General features: G+C 36.1%; 2 protein-coding genes across 2 annotated transcripts; both read right to left on the bottom strand.

Moving 5' to 3' along the window:
• Positions 1 to 6,223: 6,223 nt before the first annotated feature.
• LOC149394305 (Prolyl oligopeptidase family protein) lies at positions 6,224 to 12,748 on the bottom strand. The gene is made up of 10 exons (XM_089617245.1): positions 12,291 to 12,748; positions 11,710 to 12,194; positions 10,727 to 11,073; positions 10,105 to 10,402; positions 9,535 to 9,693; positions 8,421 to 8,786; positions 7,353 to 7,418; positions 7,200 to 7,248; positions 6,801 to 6,924; positions 6,224 to 6,540 (listed from the first exon to the last, which is right to left on the bottom strand). Exons 1-10 carry the CDS (start codon positions 12,595 to 12,597, stop codon positions 6,447 to 6,449), a joined length of 2,295 nt encoding a protein of 764 aa, XP_089473371.1. The 5' UTR covers positions 12,598 to 12,748; the 3' UTR covers positions 6,224 to 6,446.
• A 631-nt stretch (positions 12,749 to 13,379) lies between these two features.
• On the bottom strand, positions 13,380 to 18,792 carry FYPP1 (Calcineurin-like metallo-phosphoesterase superfamily protein). Its single transcript, XM_089616819.1, has 10 exons — positions 18,481 to 18,792; positions 17,016 to 17,162; positions 16,850 to 16,917; positions 16,062 to 16,119; positions 15,329 to 15,439; positions 15,146 to 15,196; positions 14,711 to 14,854; positions 14,481 to 14,576; positions 14,322 to 14,393; positions 13,380 to 13,709 (listed from the first exon to the last, which is right to left on the bottom strand). Exons 1-10 carry the CDS (start codon positions 18,559 to 18,561, stop codon positions 13,626 to 13,628), a joined length of 912 nt encoding a protein of 303 aa, XP_089472945.1. The 5' UTR covers positions 18,562 to 18,792; the 3' UTR covers positions 13,380 to 13,625.
• Between the last annotated feature and the right edge of the window lie 757 nt (positions 18,793 to 19,549).

Genomic DNA, 19,549 nt, shown 5'->3' on the forward strand with positions numbered 1-19,549 from the left:
GAAAACCAATTTATATTTTACCATAGATTTTAATTTATGATATTTTTTATGAGCTGTGGTTTGAAAAAGAAAAATTACCCGACGACCAATAAGAATATGGACATTTTCCGCGTAGGGGAATGTGTCGATGAAGGGGAAGTCGTCGTAGTACGCCAACCCGTCATTCGTGATGAGGTTGTGAATCCAGCCTTCCGTATAAGATTCTCGAGTGACCCTCGCGGAATTGGTCGATCAACAACTGTGGAGATATTAGGTGCCCCTGGCGAATGGCGAACCCGAATAGCAAGCGTGGTCGCATCAGCTATGGACATTGCCTAGCATGTATGAAGACTTCCTTGATTATACACGGGTGTTCGAAGATCGTCATTGATGATGGAATAATAAGACTTTAATTAATAGGAAAAAAAGAATTATTTAAGAATCATAAATAATAATCAAATTATAAAGAAAAAAAAAATATGAGAAAACTAAATACTTACCGACTAATTCGCCATTTAGGTTGTAGCGAGGATCGCGAGGGAGATGAGAGCAGCGATGGAGGGAGAGAATGGGCGTGGCAATCCGTCATTCGTTATGAGGTTGTGAATCCACCCTTCCATATAGGATCCTGTAGTGATCCTAGCCGAATTGGTAAAATATAAACATTATTATTACTGTACATTATTACGATATGTACATTATTATGACTCTACATTATTACCATAATAAAAATCAACATCTAACACATCGTAATAATGTAGATAATTATTTGTATTAGTATTAATTGTAGACTCATATGCATATAATTTGTTGTGGAACATATTTAATAATTTGTTTAAAAAATAGTAAAAACAAATTCCGGTGTGGTAAACTAATTATAATATTTAGTGAAAATCAATTTATATATTACCATAGATCTTAATTTATGATATTTTTAATGAACTGTGGTTTGAAAAAGAAAAATTACCCGACGACCAATAAGAATATGGACGTTTTCCATGTAGGGGAATATGTCGATGAATGCGAAGTCGTCGTAGTACGCCAACCCTTCATTCGTGATGAGGTTGTGAATCCAGCCTTCCGTATAAGATCCTTGAGTGACCCTCGCGGAATTGGTCGATCAAAAACTGTGGAGAGATACGAGGTGCCCCCGGTGAATGGCGAACCCGAATAGCAAGCGTGGTCGCATCAGCTATGGACATTGCCAAGCATGTATGAAGACTTCCTTGATTATACACGGGTGTTCGGAGATCGTCATTGATGATGGAATAATAAGACTTTAATTAATAGGAAAAAAAATAATTATTTAAGAATCATATATAATAATCAAATTATGAAGAAAAAAAATATGAGAAAACTAAATTCTTACCGGGTAATTCGCCATTTAGGTTGCAGCGAGGATCACGAAGGAGATGAGAGCAGCGATGGAGGGAGAAAATGGGCGTGGCAATCCGTCATTCGTGATGAGTTTGTGAATCCAGAGTGACCCTCGCCGAATTTGTAAAATATAAACATGGGAAAATATCAACAGTATCCCTCGTGTTTAATCGAAATGCGAGATTTATCCCCTCTATTTCTAGAAATATCAGACATATCTCTTCAGTTTAATATAAATGTCATATACATCCCCTAAAAAAATGTTATATTACAAATATCACATTTTTCGTTTATTTTTTACAAAAAAATAATTTGAACTCCCCAAAATACCCTTAATGAAATAATTTTTTATTTTCTATTCTATATACAAAAAGTTTAAATTAAAAAATTTCTTTATAAAAAGTTAAGGATTTTTTTATAAAGAGAGATTTTGATTTTTTTTTTAATAAAATAGTAAATAAATATTTATTTTATTAAGGGTATTTTAGGGAGTTCAAATTATTTTTTTTGTAAAAAATAAACGAAAAGGGTGATATTTGTAATATAACATTTTTTTAGGGGAGGTATATGTCATTTATATTAAACTAAAGGAATATGTCTGATATTTCTAGAAATAGAGGGGATAAATCTCGCATTTCGATTAAACACGAGGGATACTATTGATATTTTCCCTATAAACATTATTATGACTCTACATTATTACGATATCTACATTATTATGACTCTACGTTATTACAATAAAAAAACAACATCCAACATATCGTAATAATGTAGATAATTATTTTTATTGGTATTCATTGTAGAGTCTTATGCATATAATTTGTTGTGGGACATACATATTAATAATTTGTTTAAAAAATAGTATAAAAAATTCAAGTGTGGTAAACTAATTATAATATTTAGTGAAAACCAATTTATATTTTACCATAGATCTTAATTTATGATATTTTTAATGAACTGTGGTTTGAAAAAGAAAAATTACTCGACGACCAATAAGAATATAGACGTTTTTCGACGTAGGGGAATGTGTCGATGAAGGGGAAGTCGTCGTATTTCTCGAATTCATGGCGTTAATCACGTGCTGGTACTTCACGGAAGTTGCCTTCTTCTCTTCACGCACCCGTTTCTCAACTTCGTCCCTGAAGGCCTGCTTGAGCTCGTCGTGAAGCGACTTGAGTCGATTATATTCATCCTGCTGCTCGCCCAGCTCCTCGATATTGAGGTCCATCTCCCTCTTAGCTCGGTGATAATCCATCCTCAGCGCCTTGATTTTCTCTCTTTCCCCGGCAAGTTCAAGCTTAAGCTCGTCTTCCTTCTCGGTACGAGTGCTCACCTTCTTCCTGAGCTGCTCGATCTCTGCCCCCATCTGGGCCAGCTTAGTCTCGGGCACTTCAGCCTTTTTTAGGAGCTCTTGAACGAATGTGTCCCTCTTTATGTGCTTCATCTTGTGTCTCTGCTGAAGAAGGTTCAACTCGACTGTCGCCTGCAAAAAGAAAATGAGGTATTCTTCGTCAAACACACAGTCAAATTTATCATTAAATCAATTCAGGATCACCCACCTTGGCAATCGCGGCGTGGGCTCATCAGGTATTTCTCGAATTCGACCAACTCCTTGATCAGGGCTAACCTGATCCCGGGCTTGTTGACCTATCGGAGGAGAGCGGTCATGGTCATCAGATCCTTGTACAAGGGACTCAAACCCCTATAGTCGAACTTGATCAGCATGGGAGAAGATGCGGACTTAGTCAGCTGAACTTTTCCATCCTTCCCCGAAGCACGAGGCTTTTTCTGCGAGTTCCCGCTCTTTTGGCTTTTCAGCGGCCTTTTCTGACCACCGATGCTAGCCTCAGAGCTCGGAGTCTGAGCCTTCTTCTCCGAAGTGGAACCCCATTTTGCCTTCGTCCCCTTCGGGGTCACGATAATGACCTTCTTAGGAACGGGCTGCAAAGCCCATTTTCCTTTAGAATGGATCTCCTATTCTCATGCTTCTTCTTCGTCTTCCTTGTCATCCTCCCCGATCTTCCTCTTCCCCTTGCGACTCCGCCCAGGTGGCAGAGGTCCCGTCGGCTCGGGATCAGGATGAGAAACCACGTGAGTGATCACCACATCAGAGTCGTCGGAGCCCGCCTACGACACAGGCTGTTCATTTGAGGGACCAACTACCACGACCTCTTTACCCTTAGTAGAGAATGCTGAAGCATCCTTCTCAGCAGCCGCTTTCAAGCAGCCTCCTTCGCCGCAGCTTCATGTTCCGCATCCTTCTTTGCGGCAGCCTCTCTTGCCGCTGCTTCCTTCTTTGTCCTCCAGCCATCAGCTCGAGCCTTCATCTCTTTTTCACCTAGACCCTCTTGTCCTGGATCTTCGTCTTCTTTCGCTCTATCCGGACCCACTGGTCCTAGATCTTGGTCTTCCCCTTCTCTCTTTGGGCTTGTCTTGGATCTTCGTCTTGACGCTCAGCCCGAGCAGACAAGTCTTTCGCAACTACATTACAAGAAAGAAGAATTCATACCAGCCCGATCAGGAGAAAAATGAGTTGAAGACCCCTATCTGGACTTTCCAAACCAAGAAAATCCCGATCAAACCGCGCTTGTGTAAATCATTCTTCACTCCACATATCCACTCCAAAGCGTCCTAACAAGCTCCTCAAACTGATCATCGGAAGCGATAGTCTTCAGATAAATTGCACAACAAACCATAAAACAACATCAGAAAGGACACCCAAGATGAAAGAGAAGCTAAAGCGAAGATACAACCTAACCCGAGCGGCATAACCACCCTCGGTGAGCTCGGAGACCCTAACATAAAAATACATCTCCGCCCATCTATTGTCCCTCGTAGGGATCCCCTGAATAATGGCCATCGCGGGCTTCCACGAAAAGTAGAAAGTCCCAGGATAGACGGGAATTTCTCTTAGTCCCGATGAGGTGAACCAGGTCATTTAGGGAAAGCTTTACACCCAACTCTTTGGACGGGGTGAGTTGCTGAGAGTCACCTCCAGCTGAGCCATGTAACCTAAGAGAAGCCTAGGAATCGAAAACATAAGCCCACATTTTTCCAGAAAAATCTAGTGGAAACACAAGTACCCATCTTTCACGGTCTCGGCCGTATCGCCAAGACCATGCAATAAAAGCTCTATCTCAGGAGGAATATGAAATCTCCGCCTAATGCGGTCTAAACCGTTGGTATTGGGACGAAGATTAGGTTCGTAAATCGATGGACCGCGAACCTCTTCGTTAGGAATCAACGAACCTAGGATTAGATTGATCTCAAATCAGTAACTATCACACATAATTCTTAATTGTTGAAAACAGAAACCTAAAAATAATAAATATCAAATAAAGGAATTAGGGGAAATACATACCTTTGTCTTGGTGACGGCGATGGACATCGGAATAAGGATCGAACCGCGACGGAGCGATTGCACGGCCACCAGGCATCGAATCTACCTTAGAGCAGCAAGAAGAGAGAGAGAGAGCAAGTTTATATTCAGCGATTTATATACCTTTTGAAGGGGAGTGGGTAACTCGTCGTCCCAACCCGGCCCAATTCAGCGAACCCGAAGCCAAACGGGTCTCAAGATTGGGCCTAAGGGTTCGGTAATTTCAATCTTTACTTTCGGGAAATTTAAATTTAAATCCTTGCGACACTAACACTGATCAAAAGATATTAAATTAATTAGGACATTAACAAAAAAATTACCAATAGTCGGACCATCTTTACTTTAAAGAATTTAGGTTTCATGTTGTCGCTAGTTGTAAAAATTAGATTGAACATTCATCAGTAGAAGATATATAATGCTTTCATGAATTTATAATTTTACTAAAACAATAATGTAAACTGTTGGAAAAAAATCACGTGATTGTAGGCTAAAACAAACTATATTTAACTAGATTATGAAAACAATAAAATTGATAAAATTCGAGATACAAACTCAATAAAATTATTATATCAACATAAGATCTAAGTTTGACAAAGACTTGTCACCAGTGATCACCTTCAATCATTACATTTTTTATGTCTTACTTTTATTCTTTCTTCTCATTTCATCTCTCTTTCACTTAATATATTAAATCACATTAGTAAAAAATTCAATACAAACAGTTTGTTTTCTTCATGTTTTCCAATGATTTCTGAAGTATGCATCCAATCGTAGAAAAACACGGTATAATGTGGTTGACTTTTTATCGTGGTACGATAACGGTAAACAATAAATTAATCCTTAAACTCGACTACTCATGAGTCCTTTACGACCATCATTGGTACGCACCATTGGGTAGAGTTTCTAACGAAATGTTGGATTTCATTTTACTTGAAATGACATTTTAATTTGTAAACAATTACAAGGCTCACTAATTAATGCCTTATATAAATGCCTTGATTGCAACAGTGATTTTCCAAAGGAAAACTCATTTTTCAGCTGTGAAAATACATTATAAATTTCTGTAAAAAATACCCTTACACTTTAAATTTATGTACAATAAGACCTCACTTTTTAATTATGCAAATTTATCCCCCACTTATTATACTTATGAAAATTTATTCTGATTTACTTTGTGACTATTTATACTATTTTATGAGTTTTTAGGAGTAATGATCACAATCCTCAAAAAAGATAAATAAATAAACATATAAAACTAATGATTACACTCCTATTTTCATTAAGTGCATAGCAAAAAACTTTGTATGAATGTAATTTTTTTTTATTTGCCAATATTTTATCAATCCTGCTATTATTTATAATTATTTGGGTTTAATCTTAATTACTCTTAAAATAGTATTCAGTATAGAATAAGGTACGAATTTGCGTTAATTTACAAAGTGAGGAATATTTTGACAAAAAAAAAATAATGGTATTAATTTGCTCGAATTTAAAATGTTAGGCTGCTATATTCCACAATTGAAAAGAGAGGATATTGTTTTGCAGAAAAATGAAAAAGGCTGTTAATTTGTCGTTTGGAATTACAAATAAATCATAAATTTTGATGTGAAAATTATCACCACCAAAAATAACATAATCACCGTAAATACAAACTAGCCTTTTACTTGACTAGTCACGAGTCAAGCTAGCTTAAGGCAGTACTACTAAGCCTTTAATCAGAATTGGCCACAGAGCCCTTTGGAATCATATTGAGAGTCTTCATTAGGAAGGCGAACGTGAACGCGTCTTCTTGAAGCTTCTCGAACCTAAGCGACATAAAACACCGAATTTATTACCACCCTATCAAACATGAAATCACTGAAGCCATTGGCAAATTGCTTCTTCTGCCTCGAGAAAAACACTCGGACTTGATAGTTTATTAAGTGTGATTACTGCAATCGGTTTCTTAGAACTCCATTTTCTGTTATGGTTTCAGGTAAGTAATACCAATCAAGTGTGGAACAAAAATATAAAATAGTGGTGATGACATGAGATAAGAGGCAGGAAAAAAAAACACAAAAAATACCTTCCAGACTTTGAAAAATGCCCTGCACCAAGCTCGCATTTAAATAACAAGACGTTATTGTCCGTCTTCATTTCTCTTAATTTTGCCACAAATTTAGCTGGTTCCGAATACATAACCCTGGGATCTGATTATTAAGACATGTAAATCCGCGTTCAGTCTCAAAACTTTTTAACCTAACCAATATTGTATGCTATTCCTTTCTAGCCATTTAAGCTAGTTGCTTAAAGAAAAACTGAAGCTATATCCTTTTGCAAAAAGGACTACACTTAGATCTGCAGACGGAGTGTTTTAATAAATAGTATATATCTGTTTAAGGCCTGAAATGAAAGATTTATGAGAATTCCATCTACTCCTAAATAAAAATTTAGATGACCCAAAGGATTGTGTCTGTATGCCTACCATTTAGACCAGCTGTAACGAGAATGTGTGGATAGTTTTGAGCATTGACCTGAATGAGATAAAAGTCAAAACGCATTGTCCGTGAACATGATTCATCAGTTGACCAGAAAAATGGAAAATGAAAACAGGAAATCACAGCTGTTATGTACACACATTGTCAACGGGAGAATATGACTTCATGTAGAAATAGAACTCCTCCTTCCTAGGGTCACCCCATTCCTGCGACAACGTGAATTAATAAACAAATAAATAACGTTGTAAGAATGTTTTTGTTGTTACACACCCATGTTTATGATGAAAAAGCAATATGTTCATTCTCAATCAACCACGATGAAAAGATATAAACTTACAGAGCATCCATAGAACTAGCAATGACTAGGTACATCTAGGAAAAAAAAAAAAAACCTCTAGTACGAAACGCAACAAAATGCAACAGTTCAAGCTCAAAACAGCAACACTTTAAAGAAAACTTTAAAGCTGTATTGTATAAATTGATGCTCAACTTTATAACACGTAAAAGAAAACTAGCGGGTACATGAACTGTTCTTCAAAGAAAATAAAACAAATAAAGCTGTATTATCAATCTGAAAATTTGTAGGATCTTAAGGATTAAGAAGATTATAATGCTAACCAAATAATTTAGGATAGAATTTAGACTAATAAGACGTTACTACTACTATGTGTTAGGCCGTAACACTATGTTATGAGAGAGAGAGAGAGAGAGAATTGTGAGGAAATTCGGAGGGAGGACGAAATTCCTTTGGGGAGAGGTGGACATCCTATATTTTACTAATAGTGATCTCGATTAATGAAAGAAATCCATGGGACCGAAGTCTGGCAGTTAATGTCAATTTAATTAACAAAAATTTAGCGATATAAGCCACATAAACATAAGCGTTTGCGTTTTAGCCAACGTTTTGTAAATTTTTCGTAAATAGCCAAAAACTTTTGTAAATATTTCGTAGATAGTCATATTTACTAGAAATTTACTCTGCGTTTTTGGTTATTTTGATAGCGTAAATAGATTTACATGGTTATTTACAAAAAATTAATGAAACGTTGGCTATTTCAGTATTTCTATGGTTTCATATGGTTAGATAGTCGCTGGAACCTTTAATTCATGTAAGTGATGAATTCCACAATACAGTGTCATATAATGATATATTTTAGTAATCGTCTTTTATGACCCAATCTCACTTCCACGATAATAAAAACACGTACCTCCCACTCTGATGTTGTTAGGGGAATAGTTGGGTCAAGCATTGTCGTCACAACATCTACAAAAGGTACGCCAGCAACAGCAGCTTTGAACAAATCGGGCCTCATGTTGAGAACAGCACCGATAAGCAATCCGCCGGCGCTTCTTCCCTCAATACACAATTTTTCTTTTGAGCCATACTTCTCGCTGATTAAATACTCGGCCGAAGAAATAAAGTCGGTAAATGTATTTTTCTTTTTCAAAAACTTTCCGTTTTCGTACCACTGTCTACCCATCTCACCACCGCCGCGAATGTGGGCAATGGCATAAACAAAACCTCGGTCTAGCAAAGACAGCCTAGAGGACTTGAAACTGGGATCGATGCAAACCTGTTTGAATGAGAAGATGATGGAATCAACGTGATAAAGCAACAGTAACTTTATTTGCGTATAAATTAATATGTTCTCAACACCAAAGAATGATGCAACAGAATTCGTTTAATCTTCTAACCACGAGAGTTTCTAAAAACATTCATGCGAACATAAAACTGGCTCAAAACTTCATAAACTTCTTGCACGTAGATGCTGAGTAAAACCCCGAAATAACCTGAGATTTTAATTGTTTCAAACCCAAGTATAAAGCTCATAACTAGGTATCTAAAAGTTTATTATTACTACCCACTAACAGTATACTTCAAAAGAACTTCATAGAGGGTTGGATGTACCGATAGATAGTGCACAGCTCATAATAAACAGTTTTACACCAACTTCAACTAGTAGATATAAATCCAGGGGAAAAATAAATGACAGTTTCTGTTTTTATATTTCAGTGACACCCTTATGGAACGAGAATGTTGTTATAAACCCAAAAGGCGACCACAAGCAGAAGCATCTAATCTCATCTCATGCTTATATAACCCATAACCACTACATGCCTAACATAATCACTCACTAGCCTGAAAGCAGTATTCTTAACAGCGCTGATAACTGCTATAATATTTCCACATGAAGTAGCAACAAGAAATAAAAGGTTCAAGCACCCACCAGAAATTTAATTTATCAAAAAGAAATAATTATCTTTTTTTATGTTTTGTTTTTTAGTTTTTGGAAGCACCTAACTTTTAAGTTGAACTATTACCTCATAAGAACCGTAACCGTAGAGTAACAAGGGATCAGATCCATCAAGTTTTACTAAATCTTTCCGATAGACAATTGATAGAGGAATACGGACTCCATCTGGGGCAGTGGCCCATTTCCTTTCAGTCACATAGTTTGACGCATCAAAACCTCCCAACACCTTTATAAAACAATGAAAAAAAATCATGCATGTGAATACAGATTCAACATAGTTGAGCAAACATTAGTGGTTGGTAAGATATTTCCAGTCATTTGAGAGCAATTTTAAGCTAACATGGTTTTGCCATACTATCTTCACTCGAGTAAAATTTAGAGATTGTGAGCATGATTTCTTTTTTTAAAAAAGAAAGTGTAGTATATACATATATGGGGAAATTTACATCAACAAAAAAATTCTCGATGCTAAGCAATACTAAAATTTGTAAGCTTATCTGACTCCATATTTCCGTGTGTAGAACTAAGATCTCTTCCCGATAATTTACTTAATCTTATTCAAGAACAATTGAACCATGGAAAAGGCATGTTTCTGAAACATGAGCAGGATTTTGAAGCTTACTATTCATATACTTACTGTTTCGATCTTCTTACAAACTGAAACTCCAGTCATCATGTCGTAATCATATGCAGACAGAGGCGTCTTCATTGAGCTATAATGGTATCTTAAGATGCTGGAAGAGAATTCTATTTCTGAGGGATCTACCCACACTGAATATGTAGGGTCCAAAAACTTAACAGCCTGGCCATCCTCAAGGCCTCGAAGTGGTTCTCCCGCTTCTGGAAGGCGATACGTAGTTATTTTCTGCAGTCCATCTTCACGCTCACATACAACTAGGTGATCGGTAAATAGTTGTACACTCTGAATTTTTACACTACAAGGATAAAAAAAAATTGCAAAATATATACAATTTTAACTCAGGAATATCAACATGAACTGTCAGTTTAGCATGAACATGAAGTTTATAAGAATAAGTTTCAAACAACATGCTGTAATAACGTGTTACTGATGGCGGGTTTGTGCAAGAAAGTTTTGTAATAAACTACAAGATGGTCTACTTAGAAAACTTATTAAAGAAGCGGCATCGGTTGTTACAAAAAAATCCCCCGAGACATGTTAACATAATTCCTACTTCTAATATCATTGATCATTTGCTCACATATCAATTATTTAGATTTAACAACAAAAAAAAATATACCTTTCCCTGTGAGGTATAAGAACTGTTGTATCATTTACATTATCCAGAGGGCAGGCAACAACTTCAGAATTGAAAAGCTCATTGCTTCGTCTGGTAATGAAGAAGTGATTCCCACGATGGCTGACTGTAGTATCAACACCAGGTGTGCAAGGTGTAAGAACCGTAAGCCCATCCTCCGGTTTCGAAACATCAAGGTAAAAGTTGAACCTAGTCATTTTGCTTTCAGACGCAACAAACAAAAACTTCTTGCTCTCTGAAGCATGAAGATCAACAGAGAAAGTGTCGTCCTTTTCGTGATACAGCAACGTGTCATTTGACTGTTCTGTGCCCAACTTGTGCAGCCATACCTAATAATAAAAAAGAATTAAAAATAAATGGTCGATAAAATAAGCTGGAAAAAAATGTTAGAAAAATTGAATAGAATTTTGTATGCTTTTTCACAAGGAAATAATGAATTTCACATTTCCATTTACTTAACTAGAATTATAATTTGCGCGAATAAAACAAAAAAAAAAAGGAAAAAAAAAGTACAAGTATTACACCTAACTTTTTAACTTATTCCGTCAACTTGTAGACCAAAAGAGTAGTGAACATAACCCAAAACATCAGCACATGAAATGGAAATTTTTTCTCATTTCTCAAACATTTGAAACATCAAAAGGTTATCAATTAAATTCAAATATCATGAAATCATATGAATATGAACCTTTATGTTGAAAAAAATTTACGTAATGAAATCCTTAAAAAATGAAACGTGACAAAACTTCGACACGGCAGAAAGAAACAAAATTTCCATGTTTTAATCACAGATAAGAAAAAGCTCATGGCTCTGTTGCACCAATGAAATTAAATCTCTTTTCTTTCCTCTACATGCTCCAAACTGTGTCATTTCAATAATTTTCTTCGTGCACATTTTACTATAATCCGTAGACTAGATACAAAAAAGTAAAACAATCAGAAAAGAAAAGGACAGAAAAAGGAACCTTATCAGGACGAAGAATCTCATCCATGGTGACATACACCAGAGCCGAATTGCCCGCCCACTCGACATACGACGTCGAACGGCTCAACGCCTCTCCTACGCTCGCTCCAGTTTCAGCGTCGATCACTCGAACCGTGTAAATCTCGTCGCCTTTCGTGTCCTCCGCGTAAGCAACAAGCTTGTGGTCCGAACTGACCACGAAAGCGCCGATGCAATAGTAAGCGTGTCCGATCGCCATCAAATTCTCGTCGAGAATGACTCGTTCCTCCGGCGCTCCATCTCCGACCTCCATCGTATCATTGACAGAAGGCTCGAGCTCTGCGTGAGATTCCTTCAGAGGCCGACGACAATGCTGGACGTACTCTTTGCCTTCCAGCGTCCGATCGTAGTAGTAGAAACCACCGCGTCGCGTCGGAGCCGTCAAATCGTCTTCCTTAATCCTAGCCCTAATTTCGCCGAATAGTTGTTCCTCGAACTTCTTCGCATCTAATAAATTCCAGAGACAAAAAAAAAGTCGCCTGAGCTTCATCGCTATATGGATTCCGATTCTTAAAAGGTAATTTCTGAGAGGCTATTTCGTACCTGACATTATCGATTCGGTGTAAGCGTTTTCTTGCTTGAGGTACGATATGACTTCGGGATCGGAGCGAGAGTCGTCGCGGAGCCAGTAGTAGTTGTCGATCCTCACGTCGCCGAAGAGCTCCATGGGGTACTTGACCTTCTTCGCCGCCGGAGGAAGCGGCGGAGAGGGACTCGAGAGCTGCGACGCCATTGTCGACGATCGGAAGGACTTTGCTGAGAGTGAGACCGAAGAGAATGAGAGCGAGAGTGAGAGTGAAGAGAGAATGAATGGGAAGTGAAGAAGCCCAACGCAGAGACTAAAACGCATTGTCGTTCAAACGGTCGTTGTGTTTTTCTCCTTATTTAACGGATAAAATGGAAGGTTTGAATATTTTGCTCTTTTGTATTATTATTGTTTTTATTTTATTTTGTTGTGCATGAACATTCATGGCTTGGTGATAATCTTTGAGCAGAGAGTCTTTGTTCCATTGCTAAATTGCTAAGCATTCTATATGAAGAGAAATTGTGGATAGATTTGTGGCAAATGATGGGTAGCAAGTGGTATTTTTTTTCGTATTTTATTCAGGATAATTTTATTTATTTTCTCATTGGTGTAACAACTATAATAATGGAGGAAGTGATAGAGATTTATAGCGTCATGTTCTTCTGAATTTAAGTAATGTCATGTCATTCTTAGTTCAATAATGCCGGCGGGCATTAATGGCGGGTGGCCAAATAACCCTTCTAATTAACTGATTACCGGTGAAAATCTTCGACAACGACAAGTTCAAACCAAGCATATTTTGAAACCCAGCAAACATCTTTTCGAAGGAGAGAGGATTGTCGAATTCTTGTTTGAGCTAGGATATTACTCTCGCGACGGACGGAGGAGAAAGAATCACTATTACCGTTGGTTTTAAAACGGCGTTTTTCACAAATGACAAGTTTCACTGCAATGACACAATCGGAATCGAGAGAGTCCATAACTTAGTTTACTGGATTATGATAATTGGAGAGATTTACCCGTAAGGAACTATAGATGTGAGAAATTACTCCAAACATAGCTTACTAATAAAGTTACTCTCCCAATGGAAAAATCAACGAAATTAATTAACAGAACAAAAAGAGACATTGACTAATAATCGAATGAAGATTTTAGCAAAAACGAATACACAATCCACTGATTTGAGAAAAAGAAGAAGAAGAAAATAAAAAGAGAGACTAAATAAACGCACATTCTTCAGGCTAGAGCAAGGAAGGTTCACCTGCAAATTGCCATGACCTATATAACAAAAGGGTTTAATCAATAATTATACAAGTTATGCAGAGAGATTGATTATCCATCATCCAAATTCACTACAAGAAATACGGGACGCCAGTCCTGGGTCCTCTCATCTGATTGTTCTCCTCTGTTTCGGTGAAAAACTTTACTTCTCTCTCCTGTCACAAATGAAATAAACCAAAACATTTATCAACTATTCTACTTGTTTTCGGCAGAACAAGACTCTTCAATCAGATCACACTTTTCTTCCATTTGAATACTCTGAAGTGTGGACATAAACAGAAGCTTCTCACTCTTCAATGCAAGGTGTAAAATTGACAGTTTGGGTAGTAGCAAGGCATTGATGTAATTAAAGAGCATCAATTTATAAAGACGCCATCGTCAAATTTACAAATCTAATCTCATAGAATCAGATAAATATATGAGCCTATTCTGCGGAAGGGAACAAAATAAGGGTGAGGTTGAGTTTTACTAAGCTATAAAAACATATTTTTTAAAAAAATACCAAAACTATAACACATAAGAGGCTAGCAAAAGTAATAAAGCCATAAGCTGTAAACATCATATCCAGGCGTAAGCTTAAAATCTGCTGATGAGGGCATGGTAAAAGCAAAGGTAAAACAAAAAACAAAAAGCTACAAAACAGTGAGCTACCTAATTTAATGGCAGCGTACTATGAATTGAATTGAAGCCTTTGCATAAAAAGAAGAAAAAATAAACTTCATTCACTATTTTCAAGTCTAAATTATATTGTTTGAAAGTGGTATTACCATATTCTCGTTAAAACTCAATATAGATGCTACATTCCCACATCGATAGCAGTAATTTGGCGCAGACCAAACCTGATCAGCAACAAATATCATTTTTCGTTAAAATCCCCACAGAAAAATAAAAAAATAAAAAAATAATAAAAATATCTAGAATCTCACTGTAACGAGGCCTTTGTCCTGGAACATGTATTTAAGGCCTTCTTGTACAAGCTGGTGCGCTCGACAGACCAAATCAAGGTTGTTTATGTGGTTGAACTGGAAAAAAAAAATGAAAAGAGAACAGTTTCATTAAATGGATGGAAATACATTTGTAAAAGTCCATAAAGAGCTGTCAAAGTATGTGAACTTTTTGTTTTTGGCTGAAGACTGAGATTGGATCAAATTATCACCTCAGATGTAACCCTGGACCCAAAAAGCCAACCTGCTCCGCGTGGACTTACGGCCCATGTTTCAATATCTTCGGGATCACTCCACATTAGATCACAAAAAGGCCCCTCGTGAGGAATCTCACAGTTACGTTCAATAACCCGTATCTGCACAAATTCACATGCTTAAGATAATCATAATTTTACTAGCAGCATAGGTCCACAATAATCAATATATTGAAAAGGGGAAACAGTTTCGTAGAAAGTTTTTTAAAATTAGAAAATAAACATACTGACAAAGTAGAATATATACAACTATAACACAATCATATTATACTTTAGGCATTGGCTCAAAACCAGAACCCAGTTGATAAATGAAGACACGGTTGAATGAATACTAATAAATGCAATTTTACGGGGAAAATATTTATGAACCAAGCCCCATAAAAAACATCAGACCTGATCAATCGTTCGAATGTCGGGAGAAAGGCCACCATGGACACATAGGACCTAGATATCAAAGAAAATTGGACATAAATAAATAAATACATGAAACAAATAGAAAAACCAAATGGACACTTGAAATCATTACGATACGAGTTCTGAGAGAGAGAGAGAGAGAGAGAGAGAGAGAGAGTTTACAGTGCTGTCTATGATTGCTGAAAGTGTCAAGTAATCAAACACGTCTGTGCAATACCGCCACGCATTTGCATTTCCATACTTTCTTTGGCACTCATCGTAAAAACCATACACCTAGGATACAGGAATCACGTAATAACACACCTAAATCAGCATGCCATCAGAAAACTTATTACATGCAAACTAAAAATAGCTACATTACTAATACAGAGAAATTTCGTATTTTGCTAAGTTATGGATAAGAGTTTCAGATCCACGTTGAGAGTGAGAGAACTATAGAAGTGTGACAAATAGTGAAACCTCCATATAATATGGGCCTTGAAAAAGAAAGTTAAACCGTCCCCTATAAAACCTATTGTATGTCCAGCATAATGCATATACTGCAACACCCAACAGTCATTACTATTGAAATAATCACATTATACCCACAAAACTTTTACTAAGGATCAAAGTTACAAAATCACCACTTCAAAGAAGAAAAAGCTAGAACCATGAACTTACTCCAAATGGGAGAAGACTTGATAAAAGTGTTGTCTTTGGATGAGAAATGCAACAAACAGCTTTAAAATTGAGACTTATCATATTTTTAACTTTTCGGTTTACATATAACCTGAACAAGTGAAAGCTATTAGAATGAAGATAAACCTAACTCATAACACTGCTTTAAAAAAATCGCGCAATTATTAACCACCCAAGTAAAATACAAAAACACAAAAACCAGCTAAATTGAAGCTACCTGGGTCAGTTGCCTGCTTTCATGATTTCCACGCAAAAGAGTTATGTTAGCTGGGTATCTGCATTCAGAAGAAAAAAAAATGTTCAAAAAAAGGAAAGACGCAATCAAGTTTTGAAAGAACGTGCTTAAAAGTAGCGACAATTGAGGTTGTTGATAAAATACAACAAAGTTGCAACTATATCACCGATGCTACAAGTTTCTGTCCGTAAGATCATTAGTCTATAACCTAAAAATGCATCAGTTGGATGGCTTCATGAGTTAAATTCTACAAGACATGGTGGAAATGCTCGCAAAAACAGCTAAAGGTGCATAGGAGTCAGATTGCTAATGTTTTATTGAACCTCCACAAATTGTCTCTGAGCTAATTTAAAATTTATAAAATCCCTTGAACTATGGATTTCATAGCAATTTTTATTCCATTCATTATGGGTTTTTTATGGAATCTAACAGCTAACAGCTCTAAAAGTAAAACCTTACCCTAAAACTCCAACCTAAACTTCAAAACTGGGGGTAATATGATTATAGTAGATTTTAATTGGTCATTTTATAACAAGCTTACAGTCTAAATTAGATTTTTTGTTGTTGTTGCTTTGGTTAAAAAATGGAACACCGTCAAGAGCTTAGACCAAAGTTACTACGAAATTAAAAGTTCAACCAAATCAGCCTTTTTCTTATTACATTAGCTCCAAGACCAAAATGCAACTCCTGCAATAATTTAAGGATTATATGTGTCTATTTGTGCTGTTCAGAGAAATTTCAAAAACGCACATCGGCAATAAACGGCATACCTAGCTTTGAGAAGCAAAAGAATTGTGAAAACTTCAAGACTATTGTAGCCCCGATCAACAAAATCACCCTGCAGACCATCTGAAACTTAAGTTACCCATGCAACACAGGTTGATGTTCTATACAGAGACAATTTAGAATCATTTTCAAAACAGATAATAACCATACCATAAATATGTAATTTGTCTCTGGTACATGACCTCCAGTCTGGAAAAGTTTCATTAGATCGTGAAACTGGCCATGAATATCACCACAAACAGTAACTGGACTATTTACAGGCTGCACATTGGATTCCTCGATGAGTATATCTTTGACCTGAAAATGTTCCCAATTTTATGAACACATCATAAGACAAGGAAAAATAAAACATGAAATATATACACTAAAAAAACATCCATACTTCTAGCATTGAATGACCATAAACAATCTAATGTCTGCTACCATATACTCTAAATGGTGAAAAAAAAATGGATGTAACAGAAAAAATCATATTAAATTCAAGATGGTTAATTCATAGACATACTTACAAAAGGAGCACCTTTACAACTTATTCTTGTAAATATAAATATAAATAAATAAAGTAGGAACAAGTGACTTGTTTAAATAATAAATCTATTCTTTTATCATACACCAAATTACTTTCATTATCCTATAATTTGACAAAGATCATGAATCTGACAAGAAGTTCTGAAATCATTGGAATTTATCCTGTTGCCTATTGCATTTTCTTCCTCAATTTGTTCAGGAAATCACCTTCTTGCAAGAGAATGTAGTGAAGGCGAACAAAAATGACCATATTCACTCAAGAGTTCCTAATTTCTATGTCCTAATTGACACAAAGCTAAATTACAGCAGGCAGAACAATGTTAAAGAATGTTGTAACTAACAGATAATCCTTGCAAAGGAAAATAAAAAAGCCATCTCAGAACACAAATAACAAAACAAAATAACTACAGCAAATCATTTCTATCTACTAACACTCTTAAAGCCGCGGAGCTAGAGAAAAAGGATCATGGAACTGCACAAGTTTAAGAACTGCCAGAGCCTTTTTTTCTTACAGAGCTCGCAACTATATCCCACTAAGCACTGCCGAATCGGCCAATTCGCAAAGAGTTCTGAGGTGTAACGATTGAACTAGATCTGCTGGTCGCTCCTCTAAATTTCAAAGCCCAATTTATTTACAAACTCGCCAAGTTTCTAAATCTACCCTGAGTACCTTAACCAAGACGAAATTACTAGTACCTAACTACCTTGTATCAGTTCACCCATAAAATCACAAACAAAAAAACCCAGTTCATAGCTCTATCTTCAGATGCCCAAAATCACACACTCAAATAACGAATCACAATGCACTCGTACCGAAATCAGTTTCTAGCTGCAAAATGGAAAGTGATCTTTAAAAAAAAAAAAAAACAAGGCATTTCCGTACGGAATCTCAAAGCCCCCATTTTCTTGGATCCAACATACCAAACCCTAGAGCAAGCTACACCAATTTACCGCCAGAAATCGAGTCCGAAAATCCTCGAAAGCCGACCAGATAACGAAATGAAAGAAGAAAAAAATACAGATCGAGACAAAGCCCTGAGAAGTTCGAAGCGATTACACAACGAAAGAGAAAGAGAACAATACGTACGTATTCGCAGAGTAGTTGAAGCTCGTCCTCCAAAAGATGTTGGCCATCCTTGACCTTCGAGATCCACTGATCCAAATCCATCTTCGTTCCTCTTCGAATTTCAGTTCCTTCGTCTTTCCTTGAACTCGTTCTTGCTTACTTTCTTTCTAGGGTTTTCGGAGATAAAAAAAATCCCCAACGAGGAAAAATAAGAAACGAAAGATAGCCCCAAAAATTTAATAAAAACTCATTGGCATTGGTCAATACTTCTTCATATGAATCTTTCAAATCGGCTAGGCCAATACCAACCGTATTTATGCTTTTCTATTTTTATTTTAGTTTTCCTCACTGTCTGTATGCAATTTCTTTTAAATCTTATTTTTATTTTTTTTTCATTGTCTATTATTCCCAAGGATTGATGTCTAATTTTGCTAATAGTATGTTTTATAATTTTTTTATATAGAAAAAAAGTATATATATGATGCTAATATTATGGGTTAATGCCTTCTCCCCCCTCTAAAAACAAATGAAGGTCTTTAAATTTTATCTTTTTTCTTCTTTTCGTGTTTGTCGATTTTTACCAAATTTATCATTGTTATATTGTTATGAGCTTCTTAACTCTTCGCCGATAGCCGTTCAGAGTTTAATTTATCATTGTTATGAGCTTTTTAACTCTGTCGTGCACACCTACATCAGTCGACTGCGTTTCAGATAGAGAGTTTTTAATTATTTGTTTTCTTTTGGTTTTATGATTCAATACTCCGTCCATACATAAATAATTGTATGTGAATCATCCTTGTAGCATGAACATATATATTTTTTTATTATCATTAATCATATATGTATGTATATTACATTTATATGTTTTATTATATATATACACTATACATATATGTCATATGAGTATAATATTTTACTGAGAATTATGTATGATATATTATTTTTTATACAAGGCAGGGACAGTAAGTATTTAAAAATACGTGGTGGTGGAATTTTATCCATCTAAATTGGCTGAATCACATTCGATAGAAATTATTATTCTTCTTTTTTAACTCTTAGTCCAAACAAAATATAAGAACGATGTCATTTT

This window comes from Urtica dioica, chromosome 6, assembly GCF_054948205.1.
Source record: "Urtica dioica subsp. dioica isolate 48M chromosome 6, U.dioica_male_clone48M_v1_H2, whole genome shotgun sequence".
NCBI classification, from domain to species: domain Eukaryota; kingdom Viridiplantae; phylum Streptophyta; class Magnoliopsida; order Rosales; family Urticaceae; genus Urtica; species Urtica dioica.

Excerpts from the sequence above, each read along its gene's own strand:
- LOC149394305 (XM_089617245.1), bottom strand. The coding sequence starts at position 12,597 with ATGCGTTTTAGTCTCTGCGTTGGGCTTCTTCACTTCCCATTCATTCTC. Across the intron at positions 9,694-10,104 it reads TTTGTAAGAAGATCGAAACA|GTGTTGGGAGGTTTTGATGC; the intron begins GTAAGTATATGA and ends TGTTTTATAAAG. Across the intron at positions 7,249-7,352 it reads CATATTCTCCCGTTGACAAT|GTCAATGCTCAAAACTATCC; the intron begins GTGTGTACATAA and ends TATCTCATTCAG.
- FYPP1 (XM_089616819.1), bottom strand. The coding sequence starts at position 18,561 with ATGGATTTGGATCAGTGGATCTCGAAGGTCAAGGATGGCCAACATCTT. Across the intron at positions 15,197-15,328 it reads CAGCAATCATAGACAGCACT|GTCCTATGTGTCCATGGTGG; the intron begins GTAAACTCTCTC and ends TTTGATATCTAG. Across the intron at positions 14,855-15,145 it reads ACATTCGAACGATTGATCAG|ATACGGGTTATTGAACGTAA; the intron begins GTCTGATGTTTT and ends GAATTTGTGCAG.